Source organism: Bombina bombina, chromosome 7 (genome assembly GCF_027579735.1).
Source record: "Bombina bombina isolate aBomBom1 chromosome 7, aBomBom1.pri, whole genome shotgun sequence".
NCBI lineage: Eukaryota > Metazoa > Chordata > Amphibia > Anura > Bombinatoridae > Bombina > Bombina bombina.
Window position 1 is genome coordinate 524,628,567 of NC_069505.1, and position 17,500 is coordinate 524,646,066.

Sequence of the window (17,500 nt, forward strand, 5' to 3'; positions counted from 1 at the left end):
TCCTCCAACCTTAAATTGTGACAAACAACTTTCCTGGGAATAAACAGAGCTTCTGCCATCTCTGTATATGGGCCTTGAATTATTTATATAAAGTAATCATGTCACTTCTCAAGCACCTTTTTTCTAGAGAAAACAGACCCAGTTTGGCTAGCCTCTCCTCATAGGCCTAAATTCTCTATTCCCCTTATTGGCTTTGTGGCCCTCCTCTGAAGGTGTTGTGTTAAATGATTTTCTTTCCCACTTTGAGTTAAAATAGGCTAGGCCCAAAAGCGGCCTACTAACTCCTAAGAGGAGATATTTCATTCTTCCTCCTCCTATTTGTCAAGTGCTTGGTCAGGTCGAAAAGTGCCCTATTGAGTCCCATATGGGAAGTGCGCTTATACCTGTATGTAACTATAATTGGAGTACGTTTTGGCACTTATGCACCCCATGACTATTGAGCAAATTCTGTATTGCCCTCCATTGTATTGTTTGAAAATCTCAAAAAATTACTTAAAAATAATAATAAATTAAAGTTTCATGATTCAGAGAGAGCAGGGCATTTTAAGCAACTTTCTAATTTACTCCTATTCATTTTTCTTTGTTCTCTTGGTGTCTATTTTGAAAAAGCAAAAATGTAAATTTTAGGGAGCCGGCCCAGTTTTTAAGTTTTGATTTAGCACCTGAATAGCACTTGCTGATTGGTGTATAAATGTAGCCACCAATCAGGCAAGCGCTACCAGGTTCATGAACCAAAAATGGTCAGGCTCCCAAGTTTTACATTCCAGCCTTTTTCAAATAAAGAGACCAAGAAAAATTGATAATAGGGAGTAAATTAGAAAGTTGGTCAAAAATCTATCTAATTTAGTAAAAATATAAATGCAGAAAAAAATTATGAAAAAAAATATAATATATATATATAATAATAAAAAAGATGAAAAATGCAAAAAACAACTATAAAAACATGAAAAAATATTATAATAAAATTAAAAAAAAAAATTTAAATATAGAAAAAAATTAAAGTGTGAACCTGAAGTGGAATTTTGTGGTGAACATAGACCTTTACTATCTTCCTACGCCTGTGTAGATTTTAGCATTTCAGTGTTGTGTGTATATTTATTTCTTGATATTTAGAAGATATCGCTCTATATCAGACATTCTCAAACTTTGCCCTCCAGAGGTTTTGGAACTACATTTCCCATGATGCTCAGCCAGTTTGAAGATGTCTACTCTATATTAACAGGCTGGAGTGAGAAGATGATTAGTCGTTTTATCCTTTGTGTGATGCCGAGAACTGGGTGGGTATTCTGAAGCTTATGGGACAGTCTACTCTATAATTTGTATTATTTGAAAAGATAGATAATCCCTTTATTACCCATTCCCCAGTTTGGCATAACCAACACAGTTATATTAATACACTTTTTACCTCTGTTATTACCTTGTATCTTAGTCTCTGCAGACAGCCTCCTTTTTTACAGTTCTTTTGACAGACTTGCATTTTAGCCAATCAGTGCTGACTCATAAGTAACTGAACCTGCGTGACCACAATGTTATCTACATGAACTAGCACTATATAGCTGGGACAAACTGTAAAAATGCACTGAGATAAGAAGCGGCCTTCAAGGGCTTAGAAATTAGGAAATGAGGCTACCTAGGTTTAGCTTTCAACAAAGAATACCCAAAGAACAAAGCAAATTTGATGATAACAGTAAATTGAAAAGATGCTTAAAATTGCATGTCCTAACTGAATCACGAAAGTTTTAATTTTAACTTGACTGTCCCTTTTACCCCTTTTGTACAGCTTGAATGAATAGTTAGAGGATTTAATTATTGCACTGTTGCTTGCATACAACACATTAAAGGGCTATGAAACACCATTTTTTTTTCCTTTCATGATCGAACATACAATTTTAAAGGGACTGTCGAAATGAAACTTTCATGATTCAGACAGGGCATGTCATTTTAAACAACTTTCCAATTTACTTTTATCACCAATTTTCCTTTGTTCTTTTGGTATTCTTAGTTGAAAGCTAAACCTAGGAGGTTCATATGCTAATTTCTTAAACCTTGAAGGCCGCCTCTTATCTAAATGAATTTTGACAGTTTTTCACCACTAAAGGGCGTTAGTTCATGTGTGCCATATATATAACATTGTGCTCAGACACGTGGAGATACTTAGGAGTCAGCACTGATAGACTAAATGCAAGTCTATCAAAAGAACTGAGATAGGGGTCAGTCAGCAGAGGCTTAGATACAAGGTAATCACAGAGGTAAAAAGTGTATTAGTATAACTGTTGGTTATGCAAAACTGGGGAATGGGTAATAAAGGGATTATCTATTATTTTTAAAACAATAAATATTCTGGCGTTGACTTGTCCCTTTAAACAACTTTCCAGTTTAATTCTATTATCCTATTTCCTTGGTATGCTTTGTTCAGCTCTTGGGTACTGCTTGCTGATTGGTGGCTAAATGTAGCCACCAATCAGCATGCGCTATCCAGGGTTCTGAACCAAAAACGGGCCGTCTCCTTAGCGTTAATCCCTGCTTTTTCAAATAAAGATACCTTAAAGAACCAAGAAAAATTGATAATAGGAGTAAATTAGAAAGTTGCTTAAAATTGCATGATCTATCTGAATCATGAAGAAAAAAATGGGTTAGTATCCCTTTAATCTATTCACTTGTGTGTTTTTATAAAATTTTCTGTACTGAGAACAATTTAATTATCAAAATCCAGTAAAATTTGTATTGCAACAATGTTTTATATCCATAGCATTGATTAAGGGGAAATCTTATAAAAATCAGCATCTTTTGTAAACATTATTATATAATCTTTGGTAGTTTTTATATTTTCTTCTGAACGGAAACAATATTAAAAACAATAGCTTCATAAACCATTCTGAGCAGAAGAGGAAACCCCTTATTTCCTGGAGCAGTGAATAAAAACTAGATTTTATGCTTTTCTAAAGTGCCATTCGGTTTCATCGGCCTCTGCCAGGCTTTTGTTTCTAGGAGGAAACTCAGAATAACAGGAAGCAGATTTGAGAGATAAATTATATATTATTATATTTATAATAACACCCCCCCCTTTTTTTTTTGGATTCTGATTTTGACAACTCAATTGTGTGTGACACTGTCCAGGAGTCACTTGGGAACAATAACTGTAATCTCTGGATGGTGTCTGAATGTAAGGTCACAGTTTCGGTAAAGCTTTTGGGTTGTGATATACATATATTTCACAACCCAAAAGCAGACATTACTATTAATAATAAAACATTTTGTGTGTGTGTATGTATATATGTATGTGTGTAAAATATATATATATATATATATATATATATATATATATATAGTGTATATTTTTAATAATAATAATAAAACATAATGTGTGTATATGTATGTGTGTGTGTGTATATGTATATATATATATATATATATGTGTATATATATATGTGTGTGTGTTTAATAATAATAAAACATTATGTGTGTGTGAGTGTATGTATATATATATTTATCTATCATGTGTCCCTGGATACAGCACAGCTTCCTGAGAGTGCTATAGAACCCAGGGCTGAGCATGTTGCAGGGTCATGGGATGTGTACCCAGTCCAGTCTGAGAGTGCAGTCCCCTTCCGTGTTTTGTATATGTCTAGGGTGATTACATAAGTCTTGTTCCCAGTTTGTCTGGATTGAGAGCTTGCATATTGTGGCTGTATTAGGGACCCAGGTTTTGGAAGAGACCTTGACGTGGTACCTGGGCTTGTCCCATTTGGCCAGATGCAGTAACTAACTCTTCCATTTTTGCTTTTAATCTTAGCTGAGAGCTCGTAAGCGAGTGCTGTACTTTCTCTCTGTATTTTATTTTGTAATTTTCCCTATGTGCCTTGCACCCAGACTTGTCTGGGGTTAACTGTCTGTGACTCAGGGGACAGCTTAAGTTCCTGAGAGTGCTATAGCACCCAGGGCTGAGCATGTTGCAGGGTTATGAGATGTGTACCCAGTCCAGTCTGAGAGTGCAGTCCCCTTTGGTGTTTTTTTTTTTTATATATATATATATATGATGTGTGTATGACACACACACTTATTTAAACACGGAAATGGGACTAACTCTCAAACTGGACCAGTACACATCCTATGACCCTGCAAAACTCACAGCCCTAGGTGCTTACCAGCACTCAGACAGCTGCACAGCTTTCAGTAACTCAGGCAGTTACCCCCAAACCAAGCCCATAGGTAAAATTACAAAACAAAATTAACACAACACATAGAAAGTCTGGTCACTCTCTAGCAAGCGCACGCTAGATTAAAAGCAATATGCAAGAGTTAGTTACAGCAATTTGGTCGCAAACTGTGATAGGTCAACCTAAAGCCACACAATGCAGCCTTTAAATAAACCGATTGTGATGCAAACAAGGGTGACACAGGCCCTTTCTAATTTCCCTAGACGCATACAAACAGGTCTGGGATCCATCCCATGTTACTGCAAAACTCGCAGCCCTGGGCACTCACAGACAGCTGCACATCTTTCAGTGACTCTAAATACCCCTTTTTTCAACAACAAAACACATTTTGCCAGGTAGTGCATTATAATTTAGTTGTTTGGGGCAGTATAATACTTTCTAATATCCAAAGCATGAAATAATTGCATATGTTTGGCAAATTTATTTAAAGTGACAGTAAAGTCCAAATTAAACTTTCATGATTCAGATAGAGCAGGCAATTTAAACAATTTTCCAATTTACTTCTGTTCTCCTATTTGCTTTGTTCTATTGGTATGTTTTTGTTGAAGGAGTAAAATAGGTACACTCGAGCTCACAATGTTCGTAGCACAGTGTCTTGGGTACTCTATCACAAAGGTACAAATAATGTTGCAAAACACTGCTGCCATAGAGTATCAAGACACGTGCGCACCCCCTGAGCTCCTTTTGAGCCTACCTAATTTTATAGAAGTATAATGGAAAGTTGTTTTAAAATTGCATGCGCTATCTGAATCGTGAAAGTTTTAATTTTGACTTTACTGTCCCTTTTAAATGATAATTGGGGAATTTTACATTTTTAGCAAATTATTTATATATAAAATGTACATATAATAATGTGTAGTATGTGTGTGTGGGGCCACTCAAACAAATGCACTCTCAGGGCTTTCAAATAGAATAACAGTATCTTTTATTGGAACAGTATATACCTACCCTTCATCAGCATGCTAGTAGCTTCTGATGGGTGATATATCAGTCGGGACAGTATAATTCCTCCATCTGATGCTGAAATAGTATCCTTCAGATTTAAGCTGAACACCTTCGGTATGGTTAGAAGGTTTTGGACTAATTTGGGGCGACTCCGATACATATGTCGTTGTCAACCTTTAGAATCTAGGAAAATGTTGTAAATTCTGGGATTCTTCTAGGGAAGTTTTTGCCGTTCGTGCTAGGGAGATTTTCACAGGAATGGGAAAAATCAGGGATAACTTTTTCCCCATCTCCTGTTTTTGAAAGGATGTTTCCTGTCGCTGTCTCCTTTTAGGGTGCACGGTGCCTAAAGTAGTAGGGCATTTCTACTCTGGCTAGTAGCTACGATTCCTAGAGAGGATAGCTGTTCTTTTCAGGATCAATGGATACTTGCATAGAAGTTTGTATGGTCACTGTGTCGAGTGCGACATAGTATTGGTACAAGGCCTTTTCGGATGCCAGCTTGGTAGACTCCTTTGGAGCAGATCCAGTACAGAATTGATGATCTTAAGCTAGCCACTTCTTTATTTCTGATGCTACCAAGTATTTTCAGCCGGGAGCCAAGATATCTGGCTTCGCTTTACTAGCCCGCGGGGCGTTTTGGATAGTGGATTTTCCCTCTGAGTCCACGTTTTCTAATGCATCCGTATGGGTAAGGCCTTGTTTGGTCCTGATCTGCAGAAATAGTTCTGATAAAGGAGTTTTGCCACGGGTCTGGGATTAGTCCGAGAGGGGGGTTGATTATTTCTGTTTGTCTTCCGGCATGGATGCGAGATGTCCCAGATAGTCTGTGGACATAGTAGTTATTCCTTTCCTGCTTGAGGCAGGTTCCTCCTCTCATTTTTATCTGCAGGTCAGATAACTGTAAGGTATTTCTCTTGTAAAGGTGTATCCAGTCCACGGGTTTCATCCATTACTTTGTGGGGATATTCTCCTTCCCAACAGGAAGCTGCAAGAGGACACCCACAGCAGAGCTGTCTATATAGCTTCCTCCCCTGAACTGCCACCCCCAGTCATCTCTTGCAGCTCTCGACAAGAAAGGAAGTATCGAGATATGTGGTGACTTAGTGTAGTTTTTACCTTCAATCAAGAGTTTGTTTATTTTTTAAACGGTACTGGCGTTGTACTGTTTTAACTCTCAGAGCAGAAATTGGAAGAAGATTCTGCCTGGAGGGTTTGATGATCTTAGCGGTTTGTAACTAAGGTCCATTGCTGTTCTCACACATAACTGTAGAGTAATGGAAAGAAAAACTCAGTTGGGGGGAGGGTCTGCAGATTGCCTGCTTTGAGGTTATGTTCAGTATATTTTTTTCTAGAGAGATAAGGTCTAGAAAATGCTGACAGTGCCTGGTATGTTTGAGGTAAGCCTGATACAGTGATTTAAAAACGACTGGGATCATGCTTGCAAAAAAGGGTAATATTCATGTTAATACTCGTAATTACTTATTGTAAAAAGTTTGCATAGTTTAAAGAAAAACGGTTTTTTCTCCGAGGGTGATAAATCTTTATTTGGGCCTAGTTTTCCACATGGCTAGTTAGATTACTCCTAGGAGTACTTTTTTAAGGTCCTCTGACATTGAATGCATGGTGGGAGGGGGCCTATTTTCGCGCTCTTAATGCGCAGTTGATTTTCAGACTGAGGACATCCAGCTTCCCTGAAGGAGTCCTCTGGGCATCTAGGACCACTGTAGGGGGTTTTGTGTTTAAGGGCAGGTAGGAGCCACAGCAGAGCTGTGGCTGTGTGTTTGACTGTTTTTGTTAACGGTTTTAATGTTTTTCTAATCCGTTTTTGGGCCTAAGGGTTAATCATCCATGTGCAAGTGGGTGCAGCAATGCTGCTTTAGTCCCTTATACACACTGTAAAAATTTCATAGAGGTTTACTTCTTTTTAATCTCTGTTTTGCAGGTTTATGTGGTAGTTTTTTTCTCTTAAAGGCACAGTACATTTTTTATATAATTGCTTTTTTTCACATTTATTAAAGTGTTTTTCAAGCTTGCTGGTCTCATTACTAGTCTGTTAAACATGTCTGACATAGAGGAAACTCCTTGTTCATTATGTTTAGAAGCCATTGGTGGAACCCCCTCTTAGAATGTGTACCAAATGCTCTGACCTTTCTATAAGTTATAAAGAACATATTATGGCTTTTAAAGATTATCACCAGAGGTTTCCTCAGACTGACAAAAGGGAGGTTATGCATCTAGCTCTCCCCACGTGGCAGAACCTATAAGTCCCGCTCAAGTGACGCCAAGTACATCTAGCACGTCGAGTGCGTTTACCTTACAAGACATGGCGGCAGTTATGAATCATACCCCTCACAGAGGGTATTGTCCAAACTGCCAGGGTTACAAGGAAAGCAAGACAGCTCTGGGGTTAGAACAAATACAGAGCTCTCTGACGCTTTAGTAGCTATGTCTGATATATACCCTCACAATGTCAGAAGCCGAAGCAGGAGAGCTTCTATCTGTGGGTGACATTTCTGATTCAGGTCTAGGCGTTACTTCAGTCTGACTCTGAAATGACAGCGTTTAAATTTAAGCTCGAACACCTCTGCTTGTTGCTGGATGACTTAAAGGCTTAAAGCTCTTAAGTTAGCCAATTCTTTTATTTCTGACGCCGTTTTTCATTTAACCAAGCTAACGGCTAAGAATTCAGGTTTTGCCATTCAGGCGCGTAGGGTGCTATGGCTTAAATCCTGGTCAGCTGACGTTACTTCAAAGTCTAAACTTTTCAACATGCCCTTCAAAGGGCAGACCCTATTCGGGCCTGCACTGAAGGAGATCATTTCTGATATTACTGGAGGAAAAGGCCACGCCCTTCCCCAGGATAGGTCCAACAAATTAAGGACCAAACAGACTAATTTCGTTCCTTTCGAAACTTCAAGAGTGGCACAGCTTCAACTTCCTCTACTGCAAAACAAGAGGGAAATTTTGCCAGGTCCAAGTCAGTCTGGAGACCTAACCAGGCTTGGAACAAGAGGAAGCAGGCCAAAAAAACCTGCTGCTGCTGCCGTCTAAGACAGCATGAAGGAGTAGCCCCCCGATCCGGGACCCGGTATCTAGTGGGGGGGCAGACTTTCTCTCTTCGCCCAGGCTTGGGCAAGAGACGTCCAGGATCCCTGGGCTCTGGAGATTGTGTCCAGGGATATCTTCTGGATTTCAAAGCCTTCATCTCCAAAGGGGGGAATTTCATCTCTCACAATTATCTGCAAACCAGGGTAAGAGAGATGCATTCTTACGTGTGCGTTCAAGACCTACTGGTTATGGGAGTGATCCACCCAGTTCCAAAGGAGGAACAGGGGCACGGGGCATCTAATTCAAATCTGTTTATAGTTCCCAAAAAAGAGGGAACTTTCAGACCAATCTTGGATCTAAAGATCCTAAACAAATTTCTCAGGGTCCCATCCTTCAAGATGGAGACTATTCGAACCATCCTACCTATGATCTAGGAGGGTCAATATATGACTACCGTGGACTTAAAGGATGCTTATTCTACACATTCCGATACACAGAGATCATCAGTTTCTCAGGTTCGCCTTCCTAGACGGGCATTACCAGTTTGTGGCTCTTCCTTCGGGTTAGCCACGGCACCAAGAATCTTTACGAAGGTTCTAGGGTCCCTTCTGGCTGTTCTAAGGCCGCGGGGCATAGCAGTGGCCCCTTACCTAGACGACATTCTGATTCAGCGTCGACTTTTCAAATTGCCAGGTCCATACGGACATTGTTCTGGCATTCCTGAGGTCTCACGGGTGGAAGGTGAACGAAGGAAAGAGTTCTCTCTCCCCTCTCACAAGAGTTTCCTTCCTAGAAACTCTGATAGATTCAGTAGAAATGAAAATTTTTCTGACAGAGGTCAGGTTGTCAAAGCTTCTAATTTCCTGCCGTGCTCTTTATTCCACTCCTCGTCCGTCAGTGGCTCAGTGTATGAAAGTAATCGGCTTAATGATAGCGGCAATGGACATAGTTCCGTTTTGCCTGCCTACATCTCAGACCACTGCAACTTTGCATGCTCAATCAGTGGAATGGGCATTACACAGATTTGTCCCCTCTACCTAAATCTGGATCAAGAGACCAGGGATTCTCTTCTCTGGTGGCTATCTCGGGTCCATCTGTCAGAGGAATGAGTTTCCGCAGGCCAGAATGGACTATAGTAACGACAGATGCCAGCCTTCTGGGCTGGGGTACAGTCTGGAACTCCTGAAGGCTCAGGGTTCGTGGACTCAGGCGGAGGCCCTCCTTCCGATAAAACATTCTGGAACTAAGAGCGATATTCAATGCTCTTCAGGCTTGGCCTCAGCTAGCTGCGGTCAGGTTCATCAGATTTCAGTCGGACAACATCACGACTGTAGCCTATATCAACCATCAGGGGGGAACAAAGGAGCCCCTGGCAATGTTGGAGGTATGGAAGATAATTCTATGGGCAGAGGTTCACTCTTGCCATCTCTCAGCTATCCATATCCCAGGAGTAGAGAACTGGAAGGCGATTTTCTAAGTCGGCAGACTTTTCATCCGGGGGAGTGGGAGCTCCATCCGGAGGTATTTGCCAGCTGATTAATCTATGGGCAAACCAGAACTGGATCTCATGGCGTCTCGTCAGAACGCCAAGCTTCCTCATTACGGGTCCAGGGATCCCAAGGCAGCGCTGATAGATGCTCTAGCAGCGCCCTGGTCCTTCATCCTGGTTTATGTGTTTCCACCGTTTCCTCTGCTCCCTCGTCTGATTGCCAAGATCAAGCAGGAGAGAGCTACGGTGATCTTGATAGCTCCTGCGTGGCCACGCAGGACTTGGTATGCAGATCTGGTGGACATGTCATCCTTTCCACCATGGACTCTGCCGCTAAGGCAGGACCTTCTACTTCAAGGTCCCTTCAACACATCCAAATCTAATTTCTCTGGGTCTGACTGCTTGGGAGATTGAACGCTTGATTCTATCAAAGCGTGTCGTTTCCGAGTCGGTCATTGATACCTTAATTCAGGCTCGAAAGCCTGTCTCCAGGAAAAATCTATCATAAGATATGGTGTAAATATCTTCATTGGTGTGAATCCAAGGGTTACTCATGGAGCAAAGTCAGGATTCCTAGGATATTATCCTTTCTCCAAGAGGGATTGGAGAAGGGATTGTCAACTAGTTCCTTAAAGGGACAGATTTCTGCTCTGTCTATTCTTTTGCACAAACGTCTGGCTGAGGTTCCAGACGTTCAGGCGTTTTGTCAGGCTTTGGTTAGAATCAAGCCTGTGTTTAAACCTGTTGCTCCGCCATGGAGTTTAAATTTAGTTCTTAAAGTTCTTCAAGGGGTTCCGTTCTTGGAACCTTTGAATTCCATAGATATTAAACTTTTATCTTGGAAAGTTCTGTTTTAGTAGCTATCTCCTCGGCTCGAAGAGTTTCGGAGTTATCTGCTTTTACAGTCTGATTCCCCTTATCTAATTTTCCATGCAGATAAGGTAGTTTTACCGTACCAAACCTGGGTTTCTTCCTAAGGTGGTATCAATAAGAATATCAATCAGGAGATCGTTGTTCCTTCAGTATGTCCTAATCCTTCCTCTAAGAAGGAACGTCTATTACACATTCTTGATGTAGTTCGTGCTTTAAAGTTTTATTCACAAGCTACGAAGGATTTTCGTCAGACATCTGCTTTGTTTGTTGTCTACTCTGGACAGAGTAGAGGCCAAAGGCTTCGGCAACTTCTCTTTCTTTTTGGCTGAGAAGCTTAATCCGCTTAACTTATGAGACTGCTGGCCAGCAGCCTCCTGAAAGAATTACAGCTCATTCCACTAGAGTGGTGGCTCCACCTGGGCTTTTTAAAATGAGGCCTCTGTTGAACAGATTTGTAAGGCGGCGACTTGGTCTTCGCTTCAATACTTTCTCCTGTTAAGTGTGGTCAGTCCACGGGTCATCATTACTTCTGGGATATTAACTCCTCCCCAACAGGAAGTGCAAGAGGATCACCCAAGCAGAGCTGCTATATAGCTCCTCCCTCTACGTCACACCCAGTCATTCTCTTGCACCCAACTAATAGATAGGATGTGTTCCTATCTATTAGTTGTGTGTAATAGAAAGTTTGTTATTTTAAAACAGCACCGGAGTGTGTTGTTCCTTCTCAGGTAGAATTTGAAGAAGAATCTACCTGAGTTTTTGGATGATTTTAGCCGGCGTAGCTAAAATTCATTTTGCTGTTCTCGGCCCATTCTGAGGAGTGAGGTAAACTTCAGATCAGGGGACAGCGGGCAGGTTCACCTGCAAAGAGGTATGTTGCAGTATATTATTTTCTGAGGAATGGAATTGACTGAGAAAATACTGCCAATACCAATATAATGTAAGTTCAGCCTTAAATGCAGTAGTAGTAACTGGTATCAGGCTGTTTATGTATATATGTGTACACTTCAGTATTCTGGGGAATGGCACTTCTCTGGGTAATACCTATATGCATATAATCTTTAGCCTTACTTGCAGTGGGAATCGTCTAGCAACAGGCTGTTTAATGACATTTCATGATATTTAATTTTAAACGTTTTGCTGGCATGCTAAAATTGTTTAAATATCTGAGGTACTGGGTGAAAAATTGTTTTTGGGCACTGTTTTTCCACTTGGCTGTCGTTATTTTAATTTGAGACAGTTTACTTTAGCTTCCCTCACTGCTGTGGGTGAGGGGGGGCCTATTTTGGCGCTTTTGCTACGCATCAGAAATTCAGTCAAAAGTCTTTTTCTCTTCCTGCATGATCCGGATCGTCTCTACAGAGCTCAAGGGTCTTCAAAAGTTATTTTGAGGGAGGTAATCACTCACAGCAGACCTGTGAGATTGTGCTTTGACTGTGATAAAAACGTTTATATATTCTACATTTGTTTCTCTGCTATTAAGGGTTAGTTATCCATTACTAATGGGGGCAATCCTTTGCTAAATTTATGCTTTTACTGGGAAAAATCTGATTGTTATAATTTTTCCGGTTTCTTATTATTAAACTGTCATAATTTTTTTCTGTGCTTCTTAAGGCACAGTGCGTTTTTCATATTACTTGTAATTTGAGTGAAAAGTATTTCCAAGCTTGCTAGTTTAATTGCTAGTTTGTTAAACATGTCTGACTCAGAGGATATCTCTGTGCTATATGTGCAAAAGCCAAGGTGGAGCCCAATAGCAATTTATGTACTAATTGCTCGCTGGGCAGAGTCTCACTCTTGCCACCTGTCAGCGATCCACATTCCTGGAGTGGAGAACTGGGAGGCGGATTTCCTAAGTCGTCAGGACTTTTCATCCGGGGGAGTGGGAACTTCATCCGGAGGTCTTTTGCCCAAATACTTCGACTTTGGGGCAAACCAGAGATAGATCTCATGGCGTCTCGCCAGAACGCCAAGCTTCCTTGTTACGGGTCCAGGTCCAGGGACCCGGGAGCGGTCCTGGTAGATGCTTTGACAGCACCCTTGGACCTTCGGGATGGCCTATGTGTTTCCACCCCTTCCCGATGCTTCGTCGATTGATTGCCAGGATCAAACAGGAGAGAGCATCGGTGATTCTAAATAGCGCCTGCGTGGGCCACGCAGGACCTGGTATGCCGATCTAGTGGACATGTCATCCTGTCCACCTTGGTCTCTGCCTCTGAGACAGGACCTTCTAATTCAGGGTCCTTTCAAACATCAAATCAAATTCCTCTGAAAGCTGACTGCTTGGAAATTGAACGCTTGATTTTATCAAAGCGTGGTTTTTTTCGGAGTCAGTTATTGATACCTTAATACAGGCTAGGAAGCCTGTTACCAGAAAGATTTACCATAAAATATGGCGTAAATACTTACATTGGTGCGAATCCAAGAGTTACTCATGGAGTAAAGTTAGGATTCCTAGGATATTGTCTTTTCTACAAGAAGGTTTAGAAAGGGTTTATCTGCTAGTTCCTTAAAGGGACAGATCTCAGCTCTGTCCATTCTTTTACACAAGCGTCTGTCAGAAGTTCCAGACGTTCAGGCTTTTTGCCAGGCTTTGGCCAGGATTAAGCCTGTGTTTAAAACTGTTGCTCCACGTGGAGCTTAAATTTAGTTCTTAAACGTTTTACAGGGTGTTCCGTTTGAACCCCTTCATTCCATTGATATCAAGCTGTTATCTTGGAAAGTTCTGTTTTTAATGGCTATTTCCTCGGCTCGTAGAGTCTCTGAGTTATCAGCCTTACATTGTGATTCTCCGTATCTGATTTTTCATTCAGATAAGGTTGTTCTGCGTACTAAACCTGGGTTCTTACCTAAGGTTGTCACTAACAAGAATATCAATCAAGAGATTGTTGTGCCATCATTGTTGTCCGAATCCTTCTTCACAGAAGGAACGACTTCTGCACAATCTAGACGTAGTCCGTGCCCTGAAATTTTATTTACAGGCAACTAAAGATTTTCGCCAACTTCTTCCCTGTTTGTCGTTTATTCTGGACAGAGGAGAGGTCAAAAGCTTCTGCTACCTCTCTCTCTTTTTGGCTTCGTAGCATAATACGTTTAGCCTATGAGACTGCTGGACAGCAGCCTCCTGAAAGAATTACAGCTCATTCCACTAGAGCTGTGGCTTCCACTTGGGCCTTTAAAAATGAGGCCTCTGTTGAACAGATTTGCAAGGCTGCAACTTGGTCTCACTTCATACTTTTTACAAATTTTACAAATTTGACACTTTTGCATCTTTCGGAGGCTGTTTTTGGGAGAAAGGTACTTCAGGCAGTGGTTCCTTCCGTATAAAGATCCTGCCTGTCCCTCCCGTCATCCGTGTACTTTAGCTTTGGTATTGGTATCCCAGAAGTAATGATGACCCGTGGACTGACCACACTTAACAGGAGAAAACATAATTTATGCTTACTGATAAATTCCTTTCTCCTGTAGTGTGGTCAGTCCACGGCCCGCCCTGTTTTTTATGGCAGGTCTAAATTTTTAAATTATACTCCAGTCACCACTGCACCCCCTATAGTTTCTCCTTTCTCGTTTGGTTCTTGGTCGAATGGACTGGGTGTGACGTAGAGGGGAGGAGCTATATAGCAGCTCTGCTTGGGTGATCCTCTTGCACTTCCTGTTGGGGAGGAGTTAATATCCCAGAAGTAATGATGACCCGTGGACTGACCACACTACAGGAGAAAGGAATTTATCAGGTAAGCATAAATTATGTTTTTTCTAAATTCTACAAATTTGATACTTTTGCTTCCTCGGAGGCTATTTTTGGAGGAAAGGTCTTCCGTTTAAGTTCCTGCCTTGTCCCTCCCTTCATCCGTGTCCTAAAGCTTTGGTATTGGTATCCACAAGTAAATGGATGAACCCGTGGACTGGATACACCTTTACAAGAGAAAACAAAATTTATGCTTACCCTGATAAATTTATTTCTCTTGTGGTGTATCCAGTCCACGGCCCGCCCTGTCATTTTAAGGCAGGTGTTTTTTTTTTAAACTACTGTCACCACTGCACCCTATAGTTTCTCCTTTTTTCTTGCTTGTCTTCGGTCGAATGGACTGGGGGTGGCAGTTAGGGGAGGAGCTCTATAGACAGCTCTGCTGTGGGTGTCCTCTTGCAGCTTCCTGTTGGGAAGGAGAATATCCCACAAGTAATGGATGAACCCGTGGACTGGATACACCCACAAGAGAAATAAATTTATCAGGTAAGCATAAATTTTTGTTTTTTTGTAGTTCTTTTGGGACTTCTTCTTACAGGAACTGGAACTATTCTGCACAGGGAAAGAACAGGGTCTAGGATTTTATCATTCCTCTTGAGTTTCCCGAAAAGTAGGGAATTTCGCCTTATAGTAGACCTTGAGTGTCTCAACAGGTTGTCTCTGGGTACCGTTCTTCAATTGGAAACCAGCGGTTTCCTTTTTCCTTTTTAAATTATGAGGGTCAGTTCATAGTGACCATAGTCCTGGGAGACGCGTATTTGTGAGTTCCTGAGGTTTGTTTTTCTGTCAAACATTTTCAGTTTGTGGCTCTTCCTTTTGACCTTGCCATGGTTCTCAGAGGGGCTGTATTGGCAGGGTTCAGGGAATTGCTGTGGGGCCATTCCTGGACGTCATATGGGTTCAGGCGCCATCTTTTTAGCATACAAGCTCTGTTTGAGATTTTGTTGTCTTTCTTCATTCCTCGAATAGAGGTGAATCTGAAAATGGGTTCCCTTGGTTCAGCTACAGAGGTAGTTTTTTAGGGACCAGATTGGTCCCTAATGTAACTGACTTCCCCCAGTTTTGCTTTTAAACATTATTGTGAATCTGCTGGCGAGTGCCAGGTTTTCTGTGTGTTGTGTTGATAATGTTTGTAATACTTCCCTGCGGGCCTGTCACCCAGGCTGCTCTGGGGTTAACTGCCTGGGTTGCTGGGAACTGCAGCTGTCTGTCAGTGTTCAGGGCTGTGGAGTTTTCTGTGGCTTAGGATGTGTACCCAGTCCAGTCTGTGAGTGCGGTCCATTCCTGTGTTTTGCATTTACATAGGGGAGGTTACAAAAGCCTGTGTCACCCTGTGAGGTTCCCAGTTGGTTTGTTTGGAAGTATGCATTGTGTGTGTGCTGGTTTAGGGTCCCAGGAAGGGGGAGACCTTGTCGTGGTCCTGGGCTTGATCCTTTGGTGCCAAATGTAACTGACTTCTTACTGTGAATCTGCTGGCGAGTGCCTGTTGTTCTGTGTGTTTGTGTGTGTGTGTGTGTATATGTATGTGTGTGTATTCAGCTCCTACTGCCCATGTGCAAAAGTGTACAGTATATACATATATGCATTTTGTGATTAGCTGATGACTGTCTCATGATACAGGGGACATTTGGATTAACTTTAAAATTTGCCAGAAAATAATCTTTTTATTGTGTATTTACTAATTTATTCTATTTTACTGTATTTAGCAGTTCTTTATATTGTCACTATAAAGTTCATGGTGGGGGTAGGTTATAAGATATTTTCATTGTATATTTATAATGGCAAAACCTTTATTATCCTCAGTGAGTTGAACCAAACCGTCTCTTTGCGATTTTGTTAATAGAATGGGTCATATTTATGTGCAGGAAAAACTTTCAGTTCCTGGTAAGTTAAAACAGAATAGCCAAGAAGTGGAAGTGCTGTCAGTTTAAAAAAAAAATCTTGATTGGGTCACAGAGTATATATAGAAATGCCCCTCCCCTGTAACTGGGTTTTATAGATAGCTGGATAAAAGAATGTTGTGAAAAGATAGTGTTGGCGTTATTTTCTTTACTGTATACTTGGCATATAAGATTCACTTTATCTGAAAGCTGATTGCTGCAATATCCTGTACCTTTTATTCAAACCCAGCGATGGATAATAGCATTTGTTTAGCAAACGGATCACCAAATGCACCTGACTATAGCCACGTGACAGTGCATCACACAAAGATCTGGATTTGTACAAATCTTTGTATGTTTCACTGTTGCACAGAAAAATGTGGCGTAGAAAACGACTGAATGCTGCTACCGGCGGCTGTATTTGGTATTCATTTAGCAAACGGATCATTGAATGCACGTGTCTAATTGCATTAAAATGATGAAATTAGAGAGACATTTAATTTTTTTTTCTTTCATGATTTAGATATAGCAGCAACTTTCTGATTTACTCCTATTATCAAATTTCCTTCGTTCTCCCTGTATCTTTATTTGAAAAGCAAGAATGTAACGCTTAGGAGCCGGCCCATTCTTGGCTCAGCACCTGGGTGGCGCTTGCTGATTGGTGACTAAATGTAGCCACCAACCAGCAAACGCTATCCAAGGTGCTGAACCAAAAATAGGCTGGCTTCAAAACTTACGTTCCCTTTTTTTCAAATAAAGATACCAAGAGAATTTGATAATAGGAGTAAATTATAAAGTTGCTTAAAATTGCATGTTCTATCTGAATCATGACAGAAAAATTTGGGGTTTCATTTCCCTTTAAAGGACCAGTCAACACAGTATATTTGCATAATCAACAAATGCAAGAGAACAAGACAATGCAATAGCTCTTCGTCTGAACTTCAAATGAATAGATTTATTTTTTTCTGACAATTTTAAAAGTTGTCTATTTCCACTCCCCCTGTACCATGTGATAGCCATCAGCTATTCACAAATGCATACACGTACCATGTGACAGCCATTATCCAATCACAAAGGCATATAGCTTATTCTGTGAATTCTTGCACATGCTCAGTAGTAGCTGGTCACTCAAAAAGTTTAAATATTAAGACCATTTTTTTAATGGAAGTAAATTGGAAAGTTGTTTAATATTACATGCTCTATCTGAATAATGAAAGTTTAATTTTGACTTGAGTTAAAGGGATATGAACTGTTGTTTAATGAGCCTTCTCTTTTGTCCATTTAGGTTTGTCTAACCTGC

At 40.8% G+C, this 17,500-nt stretch overlaps 1 protein-coding gene across 1 annotated transcript in view; it reads left to right on the forward strand.

Annotated features, from left to right (window-relative positions):
• SAE1 (SUMO1 activating enzyme subunit 1) overlaps window positions 1-17,500 on the forward strand; it is a gene marked incomplete in the record, with an annotated part of 154,229 nt that overhangs the window by 41,256 nt on the left and 95,473 nt on the right. Inside the window, 1 exon segment of the mRNA XM_053721822.1 lies at window positions 17,486-17,500. This exon segment is cut by the window's right edge and continues 128 nt beyond it. Within this exon segment, the coding sequence (XP_053577797.1) occupies window positions 17,486-17,500 (15 nt within the window).